Genomic DNA, 22,887 nt, shown 5'->3' with positions numbered 1-22,887 from the left:
TAGAGGAAATGGACCTGGGGGTATTGATTGATGCTCGGCTGAACACGAGCCAGCAGTGTGCCTGGGTGGCCAAGAAGGTGCCACAAGCATCCTGGCTTGCATCAGAAACAGTGTTGCCAGCAGGAACAGGGAACCCCCACATCCCTTTCCTCTTCACAGCCATCTAGCTACTTGTCCCCTAGCCTGTAGCGCTGCATGGGGTTGTTGTGGCCAAAGCACAGGACCCAGCACTTGGCCTTGTTGGACCCCATCCCATTCACCTCAGCCCAGCAATCCAGCTTATCCAGATCCTTCTGAAGGACCTCCCTACTCTCAGACAGATCAACACCACCTCTCAACTTGGTGTCATCAGCAAACTTACTGGGGGTACACTCAATCCCTTAATTTAGGTCATTAGTAAAGATATTAAACAAGATGGGCCCCAGTACTGACCCCTGGGGGACTCCACTTGTAACAGGTTGCCAGCTGGACTTGGCTCCATTAACTATTACCTATTGGACGTGGCCTACTAGCCAGTTCCTTACCCAAAGAAGGGCATACCTGTCCAGGCCATGGGCAGCAATGTTCCCCAGGAGAATACTGTGAGAGACTGTGTCAAAGGCTTTGCTGAACTCTAGGTAGACTACATTAACAGCCTTTCCTTCATCTACTGGTCTGGTCACCCAGTCATAGAAGGAGATGAACATGACTTGCCTTTCATGAACCCGTGCTGGCTGGGCCTGATTCCCTGGACACCACGTACATGCCATGTGATTTCACTCAAGATGATTTGCTCTGTAACTTTCCCTCGTACTGAGGTCAGGCTGACAGGCCTGTAGTTCCCCAGATCCTCCTTACAGCCCTTCTTGTAGATGGGAGCCACATCGGCAAGCCTCCAGTCCTCTGGGACATCTCCAGATAACCAGGAGTGCTGGTAGACATGGCGGAGAGTGGCTCAGCAGTCACCCCCGCCAGCTCCCTCAGCACCCGAGGATGAAGCCTGTCTGGTCCCATAGACTTGTGACAGTCCAGACGGAGGAGGAGCTCTCTAACGGTCTGCACCTGAGTCACTGGAGGTGTAATCTGCGTAGCATCCCAGACTCCTAGATCAGGGCATAAAATGCACCAAGGATAACTGACCTGCCTATTAAAGGCAGATGTAAAGAAGGTGTTGAAGACCTCAGCCTTCTCCTTATCCTCAGTGGTCTGCATCAAGTAAAGGATGGAAATTCTCCCTGGTTCTTTTCTTACAGTTGATATATTTATAAAAGGATTTCTTATTCTCTTTCACTGCAGTGGCCAATCTCAGTTCAAGTTGGGCTTCTGCCCTCCTAACTTCCTCCCTGCATACCTTAGCAGCTTCCCTGTAATCTCCCCAAGTAGCCCATCCATTCTTCCGTAGGACATAGACTCTTTTTCTTCCAGAGTCTCAACAGTAGTTCCCAGCTCATCCACACTGGTCTTCTTCCCTTACAGCTTGCCTTACGGCACTCAGGGACAGCCTGTTCTTGTGCCTTTGAGATTTCTATCCTGAGAAGTGTCCAGGCTTCCTGGACCCCTTTAGCCTTAAGGAGCGAAGTTTTTTTCTACACAAGCCCTAAATTAAACATTGGCACATCTATCACCTTGTTATATTGCAAACTTGCCTTCAGCTTGTTTTGTTAGAACACTGGTTTATAACTACTTCAGCTTAATGACATTGTGATACTGTTGAGTAGAACAAGAATAAATTGCTCTTCAGTGTTTCAAGTCTAAATAGCAGTAATTTAGCTGGAAAAATTGTATAGATTGGTACCTGTGCTGTGAAAGCTTAAAAATAATCTGGTATAAATATTTACAAGAAGTGGGTCTCAGGGGTAACTTGAACTATCTGAAAAGCAAACCTTTGAAGATTTAAACAGGTATGATGCTACTTCTAATGTTAGGGTTTGTTCAACAATCTAAATTACTGTTGTAACTCGGATAGAAAATCATTGCCTTTTGAATGATTGCAAAGTAAACACAGTTATGCTGCAAGAAAAAATATGCACATACATTTTAAGTGAAGAACTGTCTACTTACAGAGCTGGTACTGCAAGTAAAACATTTACATGCTGTGTATTCTAATTGAACTTGCTCTTTAAAATTTTTAGAAGGAATATAGCATACATCTCAATCACATGATAGCCACTGACAGCAGCCCCTAATAACAGCCAGCCATAATTTTCAGCCATAATTTGTTCTTCCCTCTGTCTCTGAATCATTTAAAAACTGAGTAGTGTTTGTGGTGACAGGATAATAGGTCAATGTTTTTTTTAAGCCAAGGTGGCAGAATCCATAAGCAGAATGTGTAGCTATCTGCCTTGCCTGCAGAGTTATATTCTGATTATACAGAAATGATTTTATAGCACTGTTCTGTACCATGTTTTTAGCTTAACAGATTTTGAGAGACAGTAGTAGCCAATCTTCAATTCTCTGTTGTATAGAAATGCACTTGAAGCAGAATGATCCTGTGGGTCTTCTTGAGAGAATTCAAATTAGGTTGTCAAGGTAATGGTTATGTTTTGACCAGATTTGAGGTAGAAGATCTGAAAAAAGGTTTCAGATGTCACTGTTTACACTGGAGCTGTCGGGGTTTTGTGTCTTGTTTCAGTGCTTACACAAGATTTGCATCACTGAGTCCATGCTCTTAACCTCTCCATGCAGTCCACTTGTCCATCCATAAGTGCAGCATGTTGTCAGCTCTACGTTAAAATAGTCCTCTGCTTGAGTGCAGTGGCAAATATATGACTCTGTTGTCTCTTCATCTAAGTAATGAAGAATTGAGACATTATTAATGATTGCATTCTGTCAAAACAAGTATCCAAGAATAATTACTGAATCAGAGCCATACCTTTTCTTTGAGCTGGATTCTGCAGAATTTCCTTACTGAGTTCTTGATCGAGTCTGTCAAGTCTATAAGTATGACAATAAAAATGGGCTTGTTAAATATGGAAGATAAAATGCTGATGAACACTGCTGTCCTCTTTTTTTTTCGTCCTCCCTTACTCCAGCTAGCTATGTCATTCATGCCTCTGCAACAGCCAAACATATTTTAAGCCGTTTGTTTTTTTTTTTTTTCCCGTGAGAATAAAATAATATAAAGTATTTTCAATGCTACAGTTCAGTGCATATAAGAATGCTCAGTAAACATCTATATGTTACTGAAGAAGCAAATGTTTCTCCAGTTCTTGAATTGGTATTCAGACTCCTAGTTTTGCTTACCAGAAGCACAGAAGCAACTCTTAGATTGTTTTATCTTTGGAAAGGATAATTTTTATGAGTTGATAAGGGCAGCTGATGGCTTTTTATTTTAAGAGAAACCTGAGTGAGGCTGTTTTTCTTACACTGTCAGGCAGTAGGGTGGCAGTTATCATGGTTGCTACAACTTCTCCAGTAGAAATAATATCCCATTTTTATGCAACTGGCAGGACAAATAGAAGTTCTTAATGTTTTACATTACAAACGTTGGAGCGGAGGTGTTAGCAATAGAATTTTAAGAATGAAAACAAGTAGGATGGGAATCTGGGGAGGGGAAGGTTTCAGCAGATGCTGACCTTTGGCTTTCTGGCAGAAAATTACTTTGCATGGATGTGTAATTTGAAGAGACATGAAGAACTTCCATTTAATTTACTGCAACATTTCCCTGTGTGACTCTGTAGCCAGTTTTAAATTGGCTTGAGTTGATAAATCAAATAAATCAAGTTTTCCACTCACGCATTGTGAAATGCTTGTCTTTGACCACAAACGGTTTTGAACTTGATTGGTCTGCAGTGTTTTAGTGACTCAGATAAGTTGGATAGGGTGCTTCATGTAAGTAACATGAAAGCACATGTAAGTTACTGTGGAACAGGTCTCAATCATGTTGATCTATCACCATTGACCAAAGAAGGATTTGCGCACAGAAAGATTTGCATTGAAAGATTTTTTTGTTCTTGTGAGTACATGTTTCTAAATAATTCTTGATATGCTGAAGCACTGGAATTTTCTGTGAGATGAAAAAGTATTTTTTTTGCCTTGGTACCACCCTGCCTCTGTTGCCCAGTGATGGTGTAAATCAAACTAGAAGATGCAATCAGTATTTTTCCTCTTATGCAAATCTTTCCTTTAGAAAAGATTATTTAAGCAATATTTTGTCCATTGCTGTAGAAAAAATATTAAGTTTTCGGTAGAAAGTGGATGAGGATTTTAAGAGATCTGAAAGTTAGTTGATCCCAACTGTATTCTGAACGTAGGCTTTACATTCCGGCTGGTACAGAATATGTTTCTTTTATGGTTTCCATAGTACGTAATTTCTTGTTGTCAGTGGAAAAACTGGGTAGTTTTCAATCCATCCATTGTGTTCCTGTGGCTTTGAAAAGGGTAATGTTTACGTGGGCTAGAAAGCTCCATATATGAGAGAACTGTGAGGACAGAAACAGAATTTCAGGCATAGTCTTCCCACAGTAAATTCCAGTGAGTTGAAAACAAACAGCAACAAAACTTAGCAGAACGTACGTAAATGCAGCTTTAGATGATTAACTCCTTCTCATATGTTTTCACTGAAAACTACCTAAACATGTGGTGGTGATGGTGCTCTTCTGTGTGTACTTTTTTAAAAACCAGGATCAGTTTTGGTTAAGTTAAACAAAGCAAAAGGGTAATTTCTATTTCGTGTGTGAGAAAAATTAATTTAATTCAGAAAATGGGACATCTGTTGTGCAAATGCAAAGAAGAAACATAAACCAAATTGAATTTCAACATTTGTCATGTGAATACTTATTTATCATTTACACTTCGTTATTTCATTAAGGAATGTGAATCATTATTATTTTGAGAAACTTCAGTAGAATAGTAGCATCATAGCTTCTAAAACTTGGTATTGACAGCATTTGAAGTGCAGTAACATTCTTTGAAATAATTGAATTTGCATTCAAGCTGAAGCTGATTTAGCTGATCCACTTTATTTGCCATTTTAGGCTTTACAGCAGTGTATTGTTGAAAGTGTTGTGAAGCAAACAATAGAAAACTGGAAGGTTTCTTTGATTTTATGGCAAGTTCACCTAGTGAACTGCTGTTTTTTGTCAGACTGGCAAGAAATCAATAACATTTAGCCATTAGCTGCTGCAAGAGGAAGACTAGGATGCTGTTTTGTAGCTCTCAAGCCAGAGCTTCATAGTATTTCTTGTGGAATAACAGTGTTTCTGCCATAACGTGAAGGTTTATTTTGTTCGAAGATGAGCTCTCTCAGAAGTTCAGGCTCTCTTCAGGTGACCCTGAGAAATCTATTGTTCGTGAGGATGCAGACAGACATTGCAAAATTTCAGCCTGCTAAACAAATATTCTGTGGAAACAGAAAGTCTCCTGGTTGTGCATACAACCTACTGTTGTTTTCTGGGAGAGGGTAAGTGATACCCATGCTTTTCTGACCTTCTCCCTCCACCACTCTTTTGACTCTGTCTTCTCCAAACTGATGTCAGCTTAGAATTGCTCTTGACTCTCACAAGCACGCTCTGACTTCAGGGAAGTGACGTTTGGCTAGCAATCCTTTGTATGCTTTGATATTTTCAAGTCTCTGGATAGCAGAGTCAGCCTTTGCTGCTATGTAGTGTGTGCAGAACAGCCTAACAACTGGATTGAGGTGTTGTGACTGTGGTTACTGAGCCTAAGCAGTACCCGTGAACCTGAAACAGAGTTCTCATGTGCCCCTAACAGCTGCATGAAAAGCATGTAGTCGTAGTTGCTAACTTCCTGCAGAAAGTATTCCTCAAAGCTGGTAAGAGAAAATGATGCTGATTTAAATATATGTGATGTGAAATGCCCTAATGAGCTGCATTGTTTAGAAAGTAAAGCCATGTTGCATGCCCCTTATCCTGAATAACAAAACAGAGTATAATCTATGAGTTGAACACAAGTATTTATGCAATCCTAGAGTTGTGGAACATCAGGAAATGTATCCACTCTCAGAAAGGTGCTTCCAAATATGTATTATCCAATGCAGTGCCAGAAAACTGTCACCAACTGAAAAGGAAATGCATGCCTAGCATGAATAAAAAAGATTCTTCAACTTTTCACGTGGTTATTATATTTTGGTACAGTACAAAAAAAGCGTCATAGCTGTTTATTTGACATCACAGTTCCAGTGAAAAAGAGTTGATGGAAGTGTATTATCACTAACATGGATATTGAAAGGTAGTTCTAATAGCTCCTCTTGAAATATTTGCTGTAAGCTGTTTTTATTTCTGCCCAAGGTGGAAATTGGCACACAAAAGGTAATTTTGATTTGCATTTACTAACTTTATTCATGTCATCTCTGAAGATAGGAGATGCCTGCTGTCAAATGTCACAGTCAGATAAAGACAGCATTTGGAGTTATTATACATGGCTGTTAATGGTGATCTTTTTATATTCTATCACAGCTTTGGCAATTTCCCATTCTAGAGGGTGGATTATACCATTCTTGCTCACAGAACACTGTAGCTGAGCTGCTTGAAATTTTGAGTGTTTGTTTTTCCTAAAACTGTTTATATATAGAAATGATTATATATAACAGAGATGTAACAAGGTCTAGGATGAGCTGACTTCTGATTCTTGCTTCCTTATCATATGTTGGCTCACTTTATGGAGAAAAGCTCTGTTTATAGCAATCTTGAGTTGAATTCGTTCACAGCAGATCTATATTTGGGCATCTTCGCACATATCCTTATGTCTAAAATAAGCACCATAATTCTTACCTTGTAGAGGAGTTAGCAGATTAGTTACTATCTGTAGAAAGCTTTAAAAATGACAAATCCTGTGTTTGTGTATATTCAGAATATAACTAGAAAGCCTGCCAATTAATCTGCTTTTTAGAAATTAATACTTCAAAATATCTCACTGTGTAAAAATTGCTTAGGTGCATGACCTTGGGTATGTACATTTTTATGTGTGTGTTGTTCTGTGTGTTTTTTTTTTTAAAGTGTAAGTTTGCTTAGAAACTCAGATTCCACTCTTAGCAGTATGCTCTCTTTGGGCACGATATTTAAAACTGAGGCTTATTAGTAATCTTATTTAGGTGTTCATTCATTGTTTAAAGTAAGAGGGATGTTTTGTAGTAAGTGTAATTTGACATCTAGAACAATTAAACAAGAGCTTAGGTAGATTTTCCATTGCTTGTTATGTTAGCATTGTTTAAGGAGGTTCTACGGCTCACTGTAAACCTCTTTGATGCAGGAACAGTCTAGTGAGATTTTTCTGGCCTGTATTACCCAAGAGTTCTCACTAGAAGATTACAAATGTCCCTTCTGGCCTTTAAAATCTTATCTGCTAATTAAAATACCGGGATTAATGTTGTAGAGCAAAACAAAAATGGAAGTAATATAAAGCTGAATTTGTCTGAAAGAACTCTGCATCATTATCAGGTTTAGACTAGAAAATTGGATGGCAGATACTTGGGATGTTGTTGGACAAGGAGAGAATGGCTTTCAGTACATGGAGAAAGGTTAGGCTTGCTAGGAATGAGACACACATAAAAACAACTCAAAAAGTCTAATTCCTGAAATAGATATAAAACTGTCATTGACTGTAGTATTCTCTGATGTCCCCTTCTACCCATTTCTCATCAATCTGAACAGTGCAGTTTTCTGCTTATGCAGCTGTTCCATGCTAGATTACATGGTAGGATTGTGCTCCTTTTCTGTTCCTTGCATTGGTAATGCAGGTGATGATGGTTTCAGCATAGACTTCTGAGCTACCTGTGGGTTGAATGTACATGTACTGAACATGCCTTGAACTATAAGTAAAAGGAACTCCATCAAAGCAAGTGATATTTTTCTTTTGCAAGGAAATGTAAGGAATATATTATAAAGAATCTAAAGACTAGAAAGGATAAGAAGCACTGTGTGTTAACAAGATAGCTAAGATTTAGAGGTTTAATTGTTAAGTGAGATTGGCTGACCTAAGTAATGTTTCCTTTTTGTAGCACTTGGAAAGTTGAGAATCCTAGGGAATGGGCTCATGACATACAATGGGAAGAACAAGAGATAAGAAAACAAATTCTGCCTATTTGTTGGTTTCAGGCAGATTTTATTTGTTTGTTGTGTACAAAATACACTTTTCACTGTACAGATATTTGTTTTTGTAGACATACTGTCAGGGTACAGCAACCCCCAGACATTAGATGTAGAGGCATATCAGTGTCAGTCCCGTGAGACCCTGCGTGTGGGTGGAGAAGCTAAGGATAAGCAGGAAGGCAGCTGTTCTGGGAATGCTGTGAATGTTTACTAGTGAATACGGTAGCATCATGATGCAGCCTTTCAGCTCCCTAAAAGCTTAGGTGAGGTGCTTTGTAGATTGCTTTGCCAGAAACAAGCACATTGATATTGAGTGCAAGTCCCATATTTGTTTCCAAAACGCCTTAAGAGACACAGATTATACACAGATTTGCCAACTAAATGAGATGTTTGACCTGACTGTCCTGAATTCCAGTCCTTCATTATAGACCTTCTCTATGTTTTATGCCAGGCCCTGGGGATGGCAGCAGCAGAGAAATGACTGTTGCAAGGGGAGCAAAGATGTCCTGCTGCTAGGTAATGCACAGCCTTATCAGGTAACCAGCCTGTGCTTTCTGACTGGAAATTCCCACTGGACAGCATCAAATGAAGTTTGAGAAGATGGTACCTGTATTCTGTGTATTATTAGTGCATAATTTAGCTACGCTTAATGTGTTCTATCAGTTATTGTAGTCTTTACATACTGAAGTCTCCTTTCGTGTGGCAGAATTTTTCCCTGTTGATGATATATCGCTGAAATACAAATGGTCTGCACTGAAAATTTAGCAGATGGGGCCATATTAGCCTGATTCTCTCATCCATGAAAATAAATGCCATAACCATTATAATTTGGCATCATTTTAATTCAAATTAATGTGTCTGCAAGACTGTGGTCTTCAGTGACCATTTTGACTCCCTTTTGGTTTTGTTTGTTTGTTTGTTTGTTTGTTTTACATGCAAGTTGGAGATGGTATTTTTTTTTCAATATAAGAAGAGTGTATAAAAGAGGGTAGATTTAAACAGCTAATTGCTTGTTTAAATACATTGCTGTTGCTTTTGGTCTAGACATTATTTGCAGAATAGCTCAGAAATATGATTAAGTGACACAGGCCAGAATAGATTTTATGCTGCACTTTGTAACTTGATTAATCCAATATTAGTTAAAGAGAAAAGGCACCATAAAATAACTTAATTGTCTTTTATAGTTGCTGTTTATATTTGGCTGGTGTTTAACCAAAAAATGAGATAGATACTGCAGCCTATCTCTGGATCTCCTCAGCTCAAGAAATGGCATTCAAAAAAATGCCTTCTATCCTGTTCTTGATCCAGTGGCTTGCCATATTTTTGTATTTGGCATATATTTGCTATGGTTTAGCAGATTATTAGGACTCTTTCTTATTTACTTTCAGAAGTTTTTTTTTCCTCTTGTCCAGTTCAGCATCAGATTTCTATCTACCAGGAGTGATAGTAACATTAAGATGACAAAAAGCCCATTAATCTCTAATCTTCAGCAAAACTGTGCGATCACAAACGTAGAAGTTAAAATGTTGCAATGGCTCTCTACCAGTTTTGCACATTTTCTCTTTATTTCTTTGAAGAATAAAAATCAGTTTGTGCAGCTGTAAAAACTAAAGATGAGTGTAACTACTTGCATTACTCAGAATGTTTTATAGCCTAATAGTCTTGTCTGCTCTGTTATGGTCCTTTCCTAATCATCCCTACCATTCTCATCTGCTTTCTTGGCAGTTGCTGACACTGGGCTGGTGTTTTCATGGCAGGATTTGTCATTATCCCAGGTTCTTTCCCCTGAGTGGTGGTGCCAAGCACAGGGCCCATTTTTTTTCACAAGTGAAGCTCGGAATGTATTCCCTCATGTATGTCACTTTACATTTGTGTACAACAAACTTAACCTGCCATTTTATTGTCCAGTAACTCAGGCGTGTCGAGTCTGCAGTTCTTCACAATGGTTCTTGTCATTACTATCTTGAGTAATTAACAAACTTTGTCATCCTTTGTAATCTGTTGTTTCAGTTCTCAGAGCAATTCTCTGAGTAAGTCCTTTGGTGACCTTGTTCCATTGTAAGAACTGACAGGTGGTCCAATATTAAAATTCTTTCCTAGCTTTTGATTAGATTTTTTTTTTCTTTTTATTTGTGGAAGGACATTCCTCTTCTAAGTCCTGGATGCTTAATTCTCTTAAAATCTGTCAAAAGCATGCTGGAAATTTTATAATTGTAATCCAGATGCTGCTTGGCCCCAACAAAGAATTCTGATGGCATAGCGGTGATGACATCATTTTATATCTGTGATACTAAATTTTCCCAAGTACATCATATTAATTAGATTATCCACTAATTCTGTTTTCATTATAGCTTTTAGTAGTTGATGTGATAGAAAAATGATGTGCATTGGCTTTGTAGGTATCCCTGGAAACTTCTAAAAAATTATAGTAACTTTAATCCTTTTTGTTGTTAGTTCATTTTCATGCTAATTTAACAACGAGCTACAGATTTCTTGCCAGTGTTAGTGGCACAGCAGATTTTGAGGCAGGGATAAACACAGCCCAAACATTTGCTTTCTTCTGATTTAAAGGAAAATAGCTTCCTTCCCACTACTTCTGATCCAACCCACTGTCTTCCTCACCTTCATACCCTCATCCTTCTGTACTCATTCCTTTTTAGGGATACTGCCTTGTTCCAAAAAGACTTCTTTCCCTTCCCCCGCTTACCACAGGATTTAAGGAATAGAAAATGCATGTGCTGTTTTATATTTGAGAGCCTGGGCATAATACTGACAGTAGAAGATATCTGGTAACTGTATGAGTTAGTATGTCCTTGAATAGTACATGCTGCTTTGATTTAGAGTGCAGTTTACTGCTTTTCTTTCAAGGATTGTTGAAGAATCTTAGATCAATGTAGTGATTGTCCTCCTCTGCCCAATAATTTCCTACTGCTTGAGATGACATACAGATTTCCAGATCCTGAAATGAAAACGTCCTTGGTAGTCAAGAATGAGAAATACTTCTGACCTGTCTCATTCAGTCTCAATTGGTTGCCTCTTCTACCTTTTTTATAGTCAAAGGATTTTTAACGTGCCAGTATAAACCTCAGGTATTGAATATAATCCTTAAGGATACAGCAAATGGTTAAACTTCCTCTTGTCTCACACTGAAAACAGAACAGGTTTTTGTTAAGGCTCCTACTTTTTGGTGGTAATCTTCATGCACAGACTAATGTTTCCCAGCTGTTTTGCATTTATAATTACCATTCTCTTCAATATGTTGGCCGGAACTTTCTTTTTAGATTCTTATCAAGGTTCTGGCTTGAATGATGTGAACAGAACTGCACGGTAAGTCATTGGCCAGTCAGGAAATAGCATTAGGTCACTCCATACTCAAGTTCTAAAAACAGTATGTTACAGAGAGAATGATTTTGTTCAGTAAGGAAAGTTTAGGGACAAGCAGTTCACAGGCAAGTATTGCCATACTGCTATTATTTACAAGCCCACAATATTAAAGATTTGGTAGTCATCTTGGAGTTCGTACAAACATAATTTGAATGTTTTTTATACCATGCTGATGAAAGGATAAGTACCAAAAGCATGTGCATCCTTTACCCAGTATGAATTTGTCTATCCAGGCATGAAAGCTGACCAAAATCTTCAAGGAATTGGACACAGGAGCTTATAGTAGGAGATGTCAAGCAGTGTTATCATCTGTGGGAATAGCTGTTCAGTCTGTGCTGTGTAACGGCACATCTGTGTGAAGATAAGTACTTGTTCTTCTTGGTCCACTCATCTTTCTGTAACTTGGAATTGTTGCTTCCTTTCTGAGCATCAGCAGTAGTAATATACTGATGGAAAAGACTTTTCAGATTGCTGCAATAGTAGGGGATGGAAAGGAGTAAACAGATGATATAAGTGTGTTGATGAGCTGCCAGGTGACAAAGTGGAGATGTCCTTTGCGGATTCCATGTGAGATGGAGAGAAGAGTGAACTGTGGGACTGTCCCTGTTTGTTGGGAGTAATGTGTCTGTGTTTGTGTGACTCTCACTTCATAAACAGCAAATGCTCATGTCAGTCACAAGGGAAACAGCATGCCGTTGCTGAGAAATTTAGTCTTAAGGGTGTTTGTATTGATGGAGAATTGACCTAGTGTGCTGCGAAAGTGGTGTTTATACAGGGCATGTTTTCTGTTGTTCTTTGATTCCCCCCCGCCCCTCCAGAGTAAAGCTTGTTTTTCCCCTTAGGAACAGGAACATTAAATCTTTTGCTGTCTTATTTTGAATACAGCTATTGTCTGGGATTTTAAGAAGTTGTATATATGTATTACACTGTCAGTGGAGAGTTCAGCATAATAACAAGTACACTAAATGCTCCGGTGAAGTACTTCCTGTCTTATTCTTGCTCTGGTCACTTCTTTGAAGCAGAGGCACTGATCATCTCACTGCATAATCTTCCATTCTCACCACAGTAAGGAACTTTGAGTAGTGGTAGGTACAAGCTGGCACAGTAACGTTCTTTATGCATCTTGCTCCTGTTTTTCTTTCCTTCACGGTCAGTCAAGACAGTGCCTTCAAATTTATGCAAATGGAAATAACTTTCTCTCATTTATTCAGGCTGTGTTTTGGGGAACTTCCCTATCCAAATATGCTTGTATTAAGATGAAGGCTTGTATTTCAGTTGCGCATACATGAATATTGAAAAGACACCTTAAAATGAAATGGATGTATATGCTTTATAGAAAAATGCAGAATGTTTGTTTTATCTTCTATGAGACTGAAGGAGTAAAAAAAAGTCCAACCAAACCATGGGTTTGTTTTGAAACATGAATGCCTACTTGCTAGTCCAAGAGACATGATAAATGATGATACTGGTAGTCGGTGTTAATGTGTCCTGTAGTGGATATGTACTGTCATCACATCAGGAATACAGGTTGTTTACAGAAAAGTGCCGAAAATACAGTAAAACATCAATGATGCCATCATTTTCTTGCAGTAAGTTATTTACTGCTTGAGAAATGTTAGAGGAGAGTTAGAATTCAAGCATGATGTAGAGATTGTCTTTGGGAGTATGTTATACTTTACTTAACTGTAGAGTTGACTTTGGGCTAAATCAAGTCATAATTGACACTCATGCTGGAGTGCAGTACTCCACACATCCACATGGGATGAAGCAGTTAGGTGACAATTTTTTAAAAGCAGCTTATGGAAACAAATGCCTTTTATAATTTAGTTTTTATTTTCATTGAGTCCAGTCCTTTGGCAGTAGCCCTCTTAAGTTTGAAATTTGTGCATTTTCCTGGTCTAATGAAAAGCATTTAGATCGTGCCTGTCACCATAATAACTGCATACCTCGAAGTCTAAATTCTGTAACATGAGATCACTGAAGATCTTGCTCAGATGAGGTCTGAATTAGATGACTTCTAAAGGGATAAGGGATAGGGAGGACTGCAGTGCTGTTTTTTACTTCTACTTGAACACAGTGGGATTAAATCCCATTCTTGTCTATACTTCTATCTCTTCTCATTTCATATGTGTTAGCAGCTTTGTGAATCACAAATAACTTGTTACATAAAATACAGCACTGATTGGTGTGATATATCTTTAAATATACTTTAAGAGAAAGACTACATCAGTCTATAAACAAAGCACATTTGTATGTAATTCTGCTGCACTTTTTTCCATCTTGCAGGTTGTATTAAACTACGCTGCTTTATCATGAAAGTTATTGATATGGAAAATCTTATGGATGTCATCATCTTATTTAGTTGCAAGGCATTCAGATTTAAAGGATATACATCGTTAGGAAACTCACAGTTTAGCGGGGTTGTGCTTTGAATGATTTATTGATTCTTGGCTGTAAATGAGAGTAGTTTTCTTTCAGAAAACTAGCTGATCTGGGCCAAACTTTCTTTTTGTAACCTATTAAATGTGAGTGCTTCTGCTTATTTTGCCTTGCCTTGCTTGTTTTGATTGCCTGCTGCTAATCCTGTGTTACTTGTGATCTTCTGTATGAAAAGCATGTTGTATACATTTAACAATTTTTAGTAAATAATATAATTCATGGGGAAATACATTTCTCTTTGTGGAATGTCATTTTATGTACTCACATTATCTAAAATGAAGTTAAACATAGAGTTGTAGTCAGAAGCACCTAAACAGCTGGGTTTTGTAAATGTGAGGCCCCCAGGCACAAACCTAGATAAAAGCACAGGTGTGCACACAGCCATCGTGCCAGTAGTGAATACAATTCATTCTGGGCTCTGTGCATGCTGTGCATGCTCTGCGCCTGCACAGCAGGCTGCCAGATGTTTCATAAGGGCTCAATGAATGGATGAAACCCTCTCTCTTTTTGTATGGACAAAATTCATTGTAAATTTTGATTATAAATATCCGCAGCCAGTTCTCTGTAGGTAAAATTTCATCCCTTTGTTTCTTTCTGTGCTTGTGTTCCTCTTGCCCTGGAAATAGCTGTTAATTCTGAATTGGTTTTTGTGTGCTGAACCTCCACCATTGCGCTTGGCTCAGAGGGGTATTTTCAGTTGAAATGTGGGTTTGACAAGGAAAGCAGAATGTTTGTTGACATCACTTCAGGTTACTAAACTGCTGTAAGCAATAGCTGATGGAGTGGTGGGAGAAAGTAAATTACATACCTCACTTGCTAACTGGTGTGAGTTTGAAATTTGCTGTTAGGACCTGGAAAATAACTGCTTCCATGTGGTTACAGTCAGTTTTCTATTAATGGGGATGATGGTGGAAGAGGAACTGAGAAATTTTAGATAATGAAGACAACTGAATGATCTGATATGGAGATGCTTTTCTCCGAGACCTCCTGAATCACACAACCTAACAGATGGATGGCTCTGTGTAGGTTCAGATCCAACACAGGTAAATCTGTCTGTGAAACAACTGACTACATTATGGCTGCAGTCAAGGCACCTACTGAAGTTAAAGGTGTGTGCTTAATTAGAATATTTTCTCACTTATTTTCATCTAAATTGCAGGAATGCTGTTTGCTACCAGACTGCAAGTACCCTTGTGAAATGAGTTTTGAAATAGGTGATGATCTTCTCAGGTTCTGCTAGCTATAGATATTATTAGTGGTATTACTAAATTCTGAAAGGAGGAAAAAAAATTTCCTGAAATTGTGCATTCCACAGAACATACCATGGGCAAAATCCTTCACATGAAAAGGCCATCAAAAAAAATATGACACTTCTTCTGTGAGGAGTATTTTCTTACGAACACAAAATATGCTGTAATGATAATTATGGTTGAGGCATCTTGAAAAAAAGGAAAAATGTTTTTGGAGTGTGAAAAATACGAAGGGACACTTTTCTTGTTCTTCTGGAGTAATGAAGAAATTATCTACACCAAGTGCACAGTCTTGTGATGAAGTGTTGGTATCACCAGCTTTGGTATCCTATGATGGCATACAAGGACAATGTTAGCTGAAAAAAATGCAAGGAAAAAAGAACTACAGATACTCTCTGACAGTAACACTATTGTATGCGACTGTAGAAACTTCTAAAGGAATTACATTCTGTTATTTTGTATGTGAGATCTTAAGAATGATAACTTACTGTAAGTATCATGAAAGCTACTACCTTGATTCGCAGGGGAATATGTTACAGTTTCAATTTCAATCCATGTTTCACGACTAATAGCATAAAACATATAATCACAGGCTGGAAACAGTTTGGGCTGAGTTTAAAAAGACAGATTCTTTATATAGCTCTTTTATTTAAGCATTTCTAAATATTTTTTTCTTCTCATTTTCATTTGCAGTATTACTTTACTGTTCTATTTGGCCACGAAGGGCAGAAGCCACTGGAGCTCCGTTGTGAGGATGAAGGTGATGGAGATGAATGGGTGGAAGCTATTCACCAGGCTAGGTATGAAACTTGATCATTAATCTTCACCTCTGTCTTACCGATAATAATTTGAAAATCTAAATTCACCTTCTAAAATAGAAATACATTTTACAATGTGTTTGATGTGTATTACTTGCAATTTACAGATGTTTTAAAAATAAATGCTTTCTTCAGTTCATGCTTACAAAGCTGTATTTTATCATTTGCAAGTGATTGTATTCTAGATGAAATTTTCTACAGGATACCCTCTTATTAGGAACAGCTTCTAGGATAAGTCTCTCTTAAAAGTAAAGTGAGTTATATGCATGAAGAAATAAGTGATCTGCCAAATGAAGAAACAAATGTTTCTTCAAAAGCTCTTACTAAGGAGTAAATGTAAGAAAAAGGAGACCAAACCATCATTTTGCTATAGCATAATGAAAAAAAATTCTTCTTTAAATTGAAGCTCTGAACAGTATCTTTTGAAAGGGGGCATGTTAATAGTTCCAGACATGCAATTATTTCCCTGAGAAAAAGTCTGATTGGGTAGCATTCAAGGTTTACAGTATAATTGAAAATGAGCCAACTGAAGGTTTGAGAAATGGGTTGCAGAGGCAAATGTCTGTTGAAATGCACTTTCTCCAGCCTCTTCTCTTATACACTAACCTCCGCTAATCCACTCTACCATGGTAACACTTTGAGAAAGGAGACAGTTTCTGAGTTGCTTACAACTTAGCCATGTAAATGAAAGAGATTGTGCTATGTGTCTAAAAATGAAAAACACCAGATAGCAGCATTTAATTTACATCTTCTGAAATTAGTCTCTGAAGCTCTAGCCCTTATGTCCTCTAGACATCTACTGTTTGGATCTTTACCATTTTCTTAGTATTGCTGCCTAACTGAACAGGGTTTGCTCCTTCTTGGAGCACCTGTTGGATTGTGGTACTAGATGAGCCAAATTTTGCACAGTAGCCCTGCCAGTGAACAACACATTTCAGGAACTGAGAAGCTATCAGGTTTTGGAGTTTCTTCCCATACCACCCGTGTTATTAAGGAGAATTGTTCAACTTGTTATTGATTTCTGCTGTAATTTATGATTAAAGGAGACTGAATTTTTTGCTTTCTGGTAAGGGCATTCAGGGTAAGCAGGATCCTACAGTGTGTTCCCTATTCTGAGAATTTTCTTCTAGCTTATTGCCTGGTGTAAAAGGCACATATGCAAGAAGAGCTTCACAACACTGAGTTAAAATTTCTTATTGGACGGTTCAGTTCATAAACACATCCCATATGAATTTCCAGGGCAGCAGTTAGCAAAATATTAAACCAACCTTAAATAACATACAAATGAAAACACAGACATATTTTTTCAGAAGAAGCTAATCTTGAATTGTTACTTGCACCTATTGTCTGAAGTGACAGCTATAATAACTTGGAACTATGGACATGGACTATGAGGGATATTCTCAGGGCCCTGTGTCATCTGGGGGATTTTGAATGTGCTTTTCTCCATTGGTTCAATATTTCTTGGCAAGGCCTTCCAAGGACCTAACATTGCTTTTCATGTTCTAGTATTCTTATTTTGACAGAATACCAATAAGTGACAAAAATTGTGTCGAAATTTAGCTGCTCAACACACAGCATAAGACAGTACTGTTTTTGCACTGTTATTCTAATGCTTTCTCGCTTGTGTGCAAATTACTTTTATTTGCTTTAAGTTGTGCCTAGCAAAAAAGACTTGTGGTTACACACCTAGTTATTTAAGCATTTTACCAAAGATAAAGTGAAAGGTAATAGTTTTAGGCTATTACCTAAGATTTTTCTTGCCATCTTAAATAAAACAGTGTTGTCTTAAGGATTATTTTTTCCCTGTGTCACCAATGTGGACTTTTTTGTTTGAATTTGTCTATATTTTTGACATATGGGGACAAGCCGTAGCAACTGCTTGAGTGTTACTGCTTGTCTGAGACTAGCATAAGACATTTATGACCCTTCCCTCACAGTTTTGTTTTGAACTGCTAAATGACAGTTTGTGTTGCCTTTTGAAGATACTTCTTTCAGTATCTTGGCTATCTTAGGTAAAAAAATTGAAGAGATATTAAGAACATTGCTCATTCCTTTAAATTAAAGCCTGGAATATCTTGTTGTGTGCGAATATGTTAGAAATATTCATTTACTTTCTGGAGGGTCCTTTTGTAATCAGTAGCTGTGATAATTCCTGTTTTAGGTGAGACAAAACAGGAGTGAGTTGCTTTTCCTTTTTTGTTTCATTGTTGTTGGTTTTTGTTTTTGGTGGTTTTTGTTCGTTTGTTTTGGGTTTTTTTTGATTGATGCATACAAAATGTGACTTTTTGGACTGCTTTCCCTGACGTTTTGCAAAATGCACATTGGCAGTCTTAAGAGTCTCTTGCATGTTTTATCTAATTTACAGTTGAAAAAATAAGCCTTTCCATCGCAGTACACACTGCAACCCTCTTTGAGTATTAGATATTTTGTCTGAATGCTAATTATTAATTAAAGCATTTCCTGATGTGAAGGGATAAACATGTCCCTTGTTTCTTGGAAGATTTTGCTGTGGTGGGATGCTGCTGCTTATCACTTGGGGAGTACTGTACAGTCTTCGAGAGCTGACATGCTTTTGTGTGCTGCAGCTAGATGCTGCAGTGCTTATGCTCCCCTCCACAGTACCTCCTCCTCATCTGAGAATGGATGGTTTATGATCTTACAATGGTGTATGCAATTCAGTATATTCTACTGGGACTCATTTCAGTGTGAGCTCCATGTTCATACCCATTTTTCACCTCTTTTCATTTTGTTTCAATTCACAGTGTTTTGACTTTTCAGTAATATTCAGAGTGACAGAGAAAGGTTTAGCTTTTTGGAGTTTCTCGACTGGGGGATTTATTCTTGGCAACCACTGGCTCCTCTGTCTGTGACTGCTTCTGGGATTTCTGTCCTGGGCTTTTGTTCCAGAACTTGGCCCCTTTTGAAAATATATTTCTCTGTCAATAGACTGTGACTGATGGTTTTTTTTTATCTTCTTTACTATTCTTCTTTGGTTTTAATTTTTTTTTTCACTTAGCTGAAATCCTGTTAGGTATTTTTTCTTTTTTTTCTGTTTTTCTTTTTTTATTGTATGAAGTACATGTCAAATTTCTACTCTAGCTTATTTGGAAATCTTGAGTTAAGTACCCAGACTGCAGTTTCACATATGCTTTATACCTGTACAAGCCTACACTGCTGCTGGAAGGAGCTGTCATTTTCATAAGTCAGCTGTTCTTTCCCACGCCTTTGCCAGCCCTTCCCTCATGCTGCCACAAGCATAAACTTAATTGGGAAACTGATTTGCACTAAAAGCAATGACGTTTTTCATATTTTTTGCCAACATAGTTTTAATCTATCTCAGTTCTCTGTTTACTACACATCCACACAATACACCTGTGTTCACCACTCAAAGGAATGGGAAGCACTTGGTTGGAAAAGCTATGTGGGGGAAAAGAGTGGAGTGTTTCTTCCAGCTGGGTTGCTGTTTAAACCGATGATATGCCATCCAATCCACAGTGCTCAAGGAAAAGACTTACTCTTCAGTCTTGTTGGCACACAGGAACCTGTCTGCTCAGGAACTGGCCCTGGTTCCTTGTTCCTCCGTTGCTAGCAATTGGAAGCATGACCCAAAGCCCCTCAGTCCCTCTCCAGCTGCGAGCCTTCAGTCCCCCTCATTCAGAGGTGAGGGTTTCCTGTATCTGAGCTTATGCACTGAGCCTAGCTGTTAACTAGCTTGTGGGAAGCTCATTTCCAGAAGTCACACATGCAAATACATGTATCAGTCAGTCACCCAACCTTGTGGTCTTCCCAGTAGCTGAGCTGGGTCTTCTCTGACCTCCAGAAGCTATCTCACGAACTCTCTGGTGATTCCAGTCTTGCAGACTCATCAATATCAATTCCAAGGGGCTAATCTGACCCACTGGCTAGTGAGGCTTGACACTCAGTAGCGATCACACCCTGAACATGCACACCCACACCATATACACACACTCCTGCTCTCCTGAAACTGCAGACACACAGGGTCATATTGCCTGTTGCCCCAGCTGCTGGCACTTAGAGCTCCATGAACATGTGTACAGTCTCCTCACTCAGGCAAAGAGTTAAAAACTGAGTTTACTGACAAGATAGAGCATACTGTGCTGATCAGGGTAGCGCACAGCCAGACAACATTACTGACGATGAGACTCCTGCTGGTGACAGAAGCTGGCAGTTTTTTTCTTGACTGGGTCACTGGTGTTCCCTGCCTGTGCTTTTGGCCATTCCTGTGGCGAATGACCTTTTATGGGATGATTGGTCTCCTGCAATAGCTGTGGGAGTAGCCAGGCCAAGGGGCTCATTTATCTGCTTAGGTTATTTGCATTTGTTAAAATTAGTCTGTTATCACACACCCTAACATTCCTATTCTTAGACATTGAACCAGAGAGGATGGCATCACCTATGCTCCTTGCACATAGAAGTCTGTCTTCTCCCCCTGGAGGGCTGTGTTCCTGGAGCAGACATCTTAGTGCTGCTGCAAACTACTTTTTTAGCCCATTAAGGGGACTTCTTCATCTCGGTAGATGGGTTCCTATTGTGTTTCCCTTTTCTGTCATTTCCACATTAGTACACAGCACATTAGATAGACACAAAACTCCAGAGGCAGACATTATTTATTGTTATTATGGCTGTCTAGGTGATTGGTGCGGTAGTTGTTTTCTAAGTAAATATTTGCATTTTCACCAGTCTCCCCCTCTCCAAGAGATATTAGTTGCAAGTTCCCAGGAGCTCAGTGAATCCTCAGCTCAGGGGTGTGTATGTTCCCTTTGTATTTGGTCTGTTCTTCATAGCTGCTGTTGAATTCTGACCTGTTTTTGCATTTTGGGGTAACATACCTCTCTATTTGAGTTCATTACAGATTAATTCCTTCAGCCAGATTTTCCTGAATAAAGGAGTGCTCGGACAATTGAAACAGCTTCCTTTTTAGTATGAGTTGTAGTGGGCCCTATGTTTTGGAATTTGATGGATACTGCATTGATCAATGAAATGTGTTTTCAGGATTGTCTCATTGTCCCATGAGAGGGTGGCATTACCCTCCAGCATACCTATTGTCCAAAAGAAAGCCATTCCGCAACACCATAGCTTGGGTGCACAGAGCTTTCAGTGGCTGTTGGGTCTACCTTTTTAAGAGTCTATGTTCCAGTTTTTATTTTCATATCTCAATTTGAATGGTCTTGTACTAAAAATAATGAGCCATTTGGGATGCAGATTAACCACGTTTCTGAATATGTCACACAGTCCTGCTATGCCATTCTCTCCATCTTGACTACTGTAGTCATTCATAGTCCAAGTGCCATTTCCCACTTGCATGACTGGAAATCAACAGACACTGTTTTTACAGTCTTTCTAAACATTTGTGCATGTGTATCTGAAAGCCCATTTTACTTTTATATCTTCCAGTAAGCCACAGCTCTATAAACTCTGAAAGCCATTGATTGTCTTTGGAATCTTGTATCTTCAGAAGTTCATTTAAGGTCAACAGTACTTATGTACAGGTGGTCTCATAAGCCACATTGATTGCAGTCATAGCAATGGATTACGTAGATTCTGTTTTAACATTTACCATCCGTAATGTGACTGCTAATAAGACAGTAAACTTCAAACCTTGTCTGGAAGCTGTTTCTCCTTTGATGAGGAGACCAAGGCTGCTTGAAGATAGTTCATATGGGCAGATGTACATGCAGTTTATTTTGTATGTCATACCTCCAAAGCCATCTTGCCTGCTTTTCACAAAGAGTTGATGGAGTTGCATTCTGCACTTCAGATCTTTAGGGTGATTGGATAGGACCATAAGTATTTCTGACAAGGTTCACTGCCAGAACCTTAGTCCTTTTGGCTGCTTATGTAGTTTTTAACAGCTAGCAAACTGAAGCCTTTATCTGCTATGAGAAAAGGGAGTTCCTAATAATGAGACACCTCTCAAGTAGATCTGTTTTCTTGCTACTTACTATTAAAAACTTACAGAATTACTTCTCTCTATAAATACCATTCTGCAGAAAACTATGGTTCAGCACAGTTGGTTTTTTTTCTTTGAAGCAGTACCTAAATGAGAGAACTAGATCCAGGCTGTTCACATGTTGTTTTATGAATTTTTTATCTTTTTTTGACAGTTGAAGGCTTTGGTATCATTTTCTTTATTAACGGATTTTGTATACATATGTAATTAATTAAAAGCCTGCTGATTTGCTAGTGAAACTGTGCTGTCTTTGAAGGCTCCAGAGATTATGCTTGATACACAGAATAGCGACTTAAGCATTATATCTAACTCTTCAATGTAGAGATGGATGAGAAATGCAGAGAAAAGTACTGTTGGAATTAAGTAAAGTTTATTACAAAATCCTGTAATTTTCATTTCCCAGAGCAAGTGATTTGAGAAGGTAAATGGCTAGCCCATTTGAAGTTACTGTAGTTGCATAGGCTGTTCTAATTACCTTCTTTGTACTACCAATTATGGGAGTGAATGAAGTATTTGGTTTCTATCCTGAGACTGACGTTTTATGCAGTCAAAACCCTAGCTAGGCAAAATAGTCTATATGCATCTCAAAAAAATTTTAAAACATCAATCTTTTGTTGTAAAGTTCTTATGGCCTTATGAAGCAAGACTGCAGAAGGATAGCTTAACGCATTTTAAGAACTTGAAAAATGTTGTTGAAATTTCTTCCCCTAAAGGAAGAAAATAAAAATAGCAAAAAGACAAAAAAATATTGTATGTACTACTACTCTTGAATTTTATGTCAGTTAAGACTGCAGGAATTGTTCACTCTTCAAGGTTCTACATCTTGATATTTTCTCTGGCCTTAAATAAAAGCAAATCCAAATCTGTCAAGTTCTGTATTTGGAAACATTTTGTAGTGAAAGAAGGAAAGACAATTTTGAAAAGGAGAGATCCAAAAAAAGGGTTTGTCACCTGTCTGGGTCTTGTTCTGGGTAGAAAAGGCTGCTCTTTGTATT

At 38.4% G+C, this 22,887-nt stretch overlaps 1 protein-coding gene across 4 annotated transcripts in view; it reads left to right on the top strand.

The window, feature by feature from the left end:
• Positions 1–22,887, top strand: part of RASGRF2 (Ras protein specific guanine nucleotide releasing factor 2) — a 126,778-nt gene that overhangs the window by 17,583 nt on the left and 86,308 nt on the right. For all 4 annotated transcript variants that reach the window (XM_031603393.2, XM_090131231.1, XM_090131233.1 and 1 more), the window contains exon 2: positions 15,794–15,900. In XM_031603393.2, coding sequence (XP_031459253.2) covers positions 15,794–15,900 — 107 coding nt within the window. The remainder of the gene's footprint in view (positions 1–15,793; positions 15,901–22,887) is intronic.

The sequence above is a fragment of the Phasianus colchicus genome, chromosome Z (genome assembly GCF_987193195.1).
Source record: "Phasianus colchicus chromosome Z, bPhaCol1.hap1.1, whole genome shotgun sequence".
Lineage (NCBI taxonomy): Eukaryota > Metazoa > Chordata > Aves > Galliformes > Phasianidae > Phasianus > Phasianus colchicus.
This window is presented reverse-complemented; position numbering and strand designations above follow the sequence as displayed.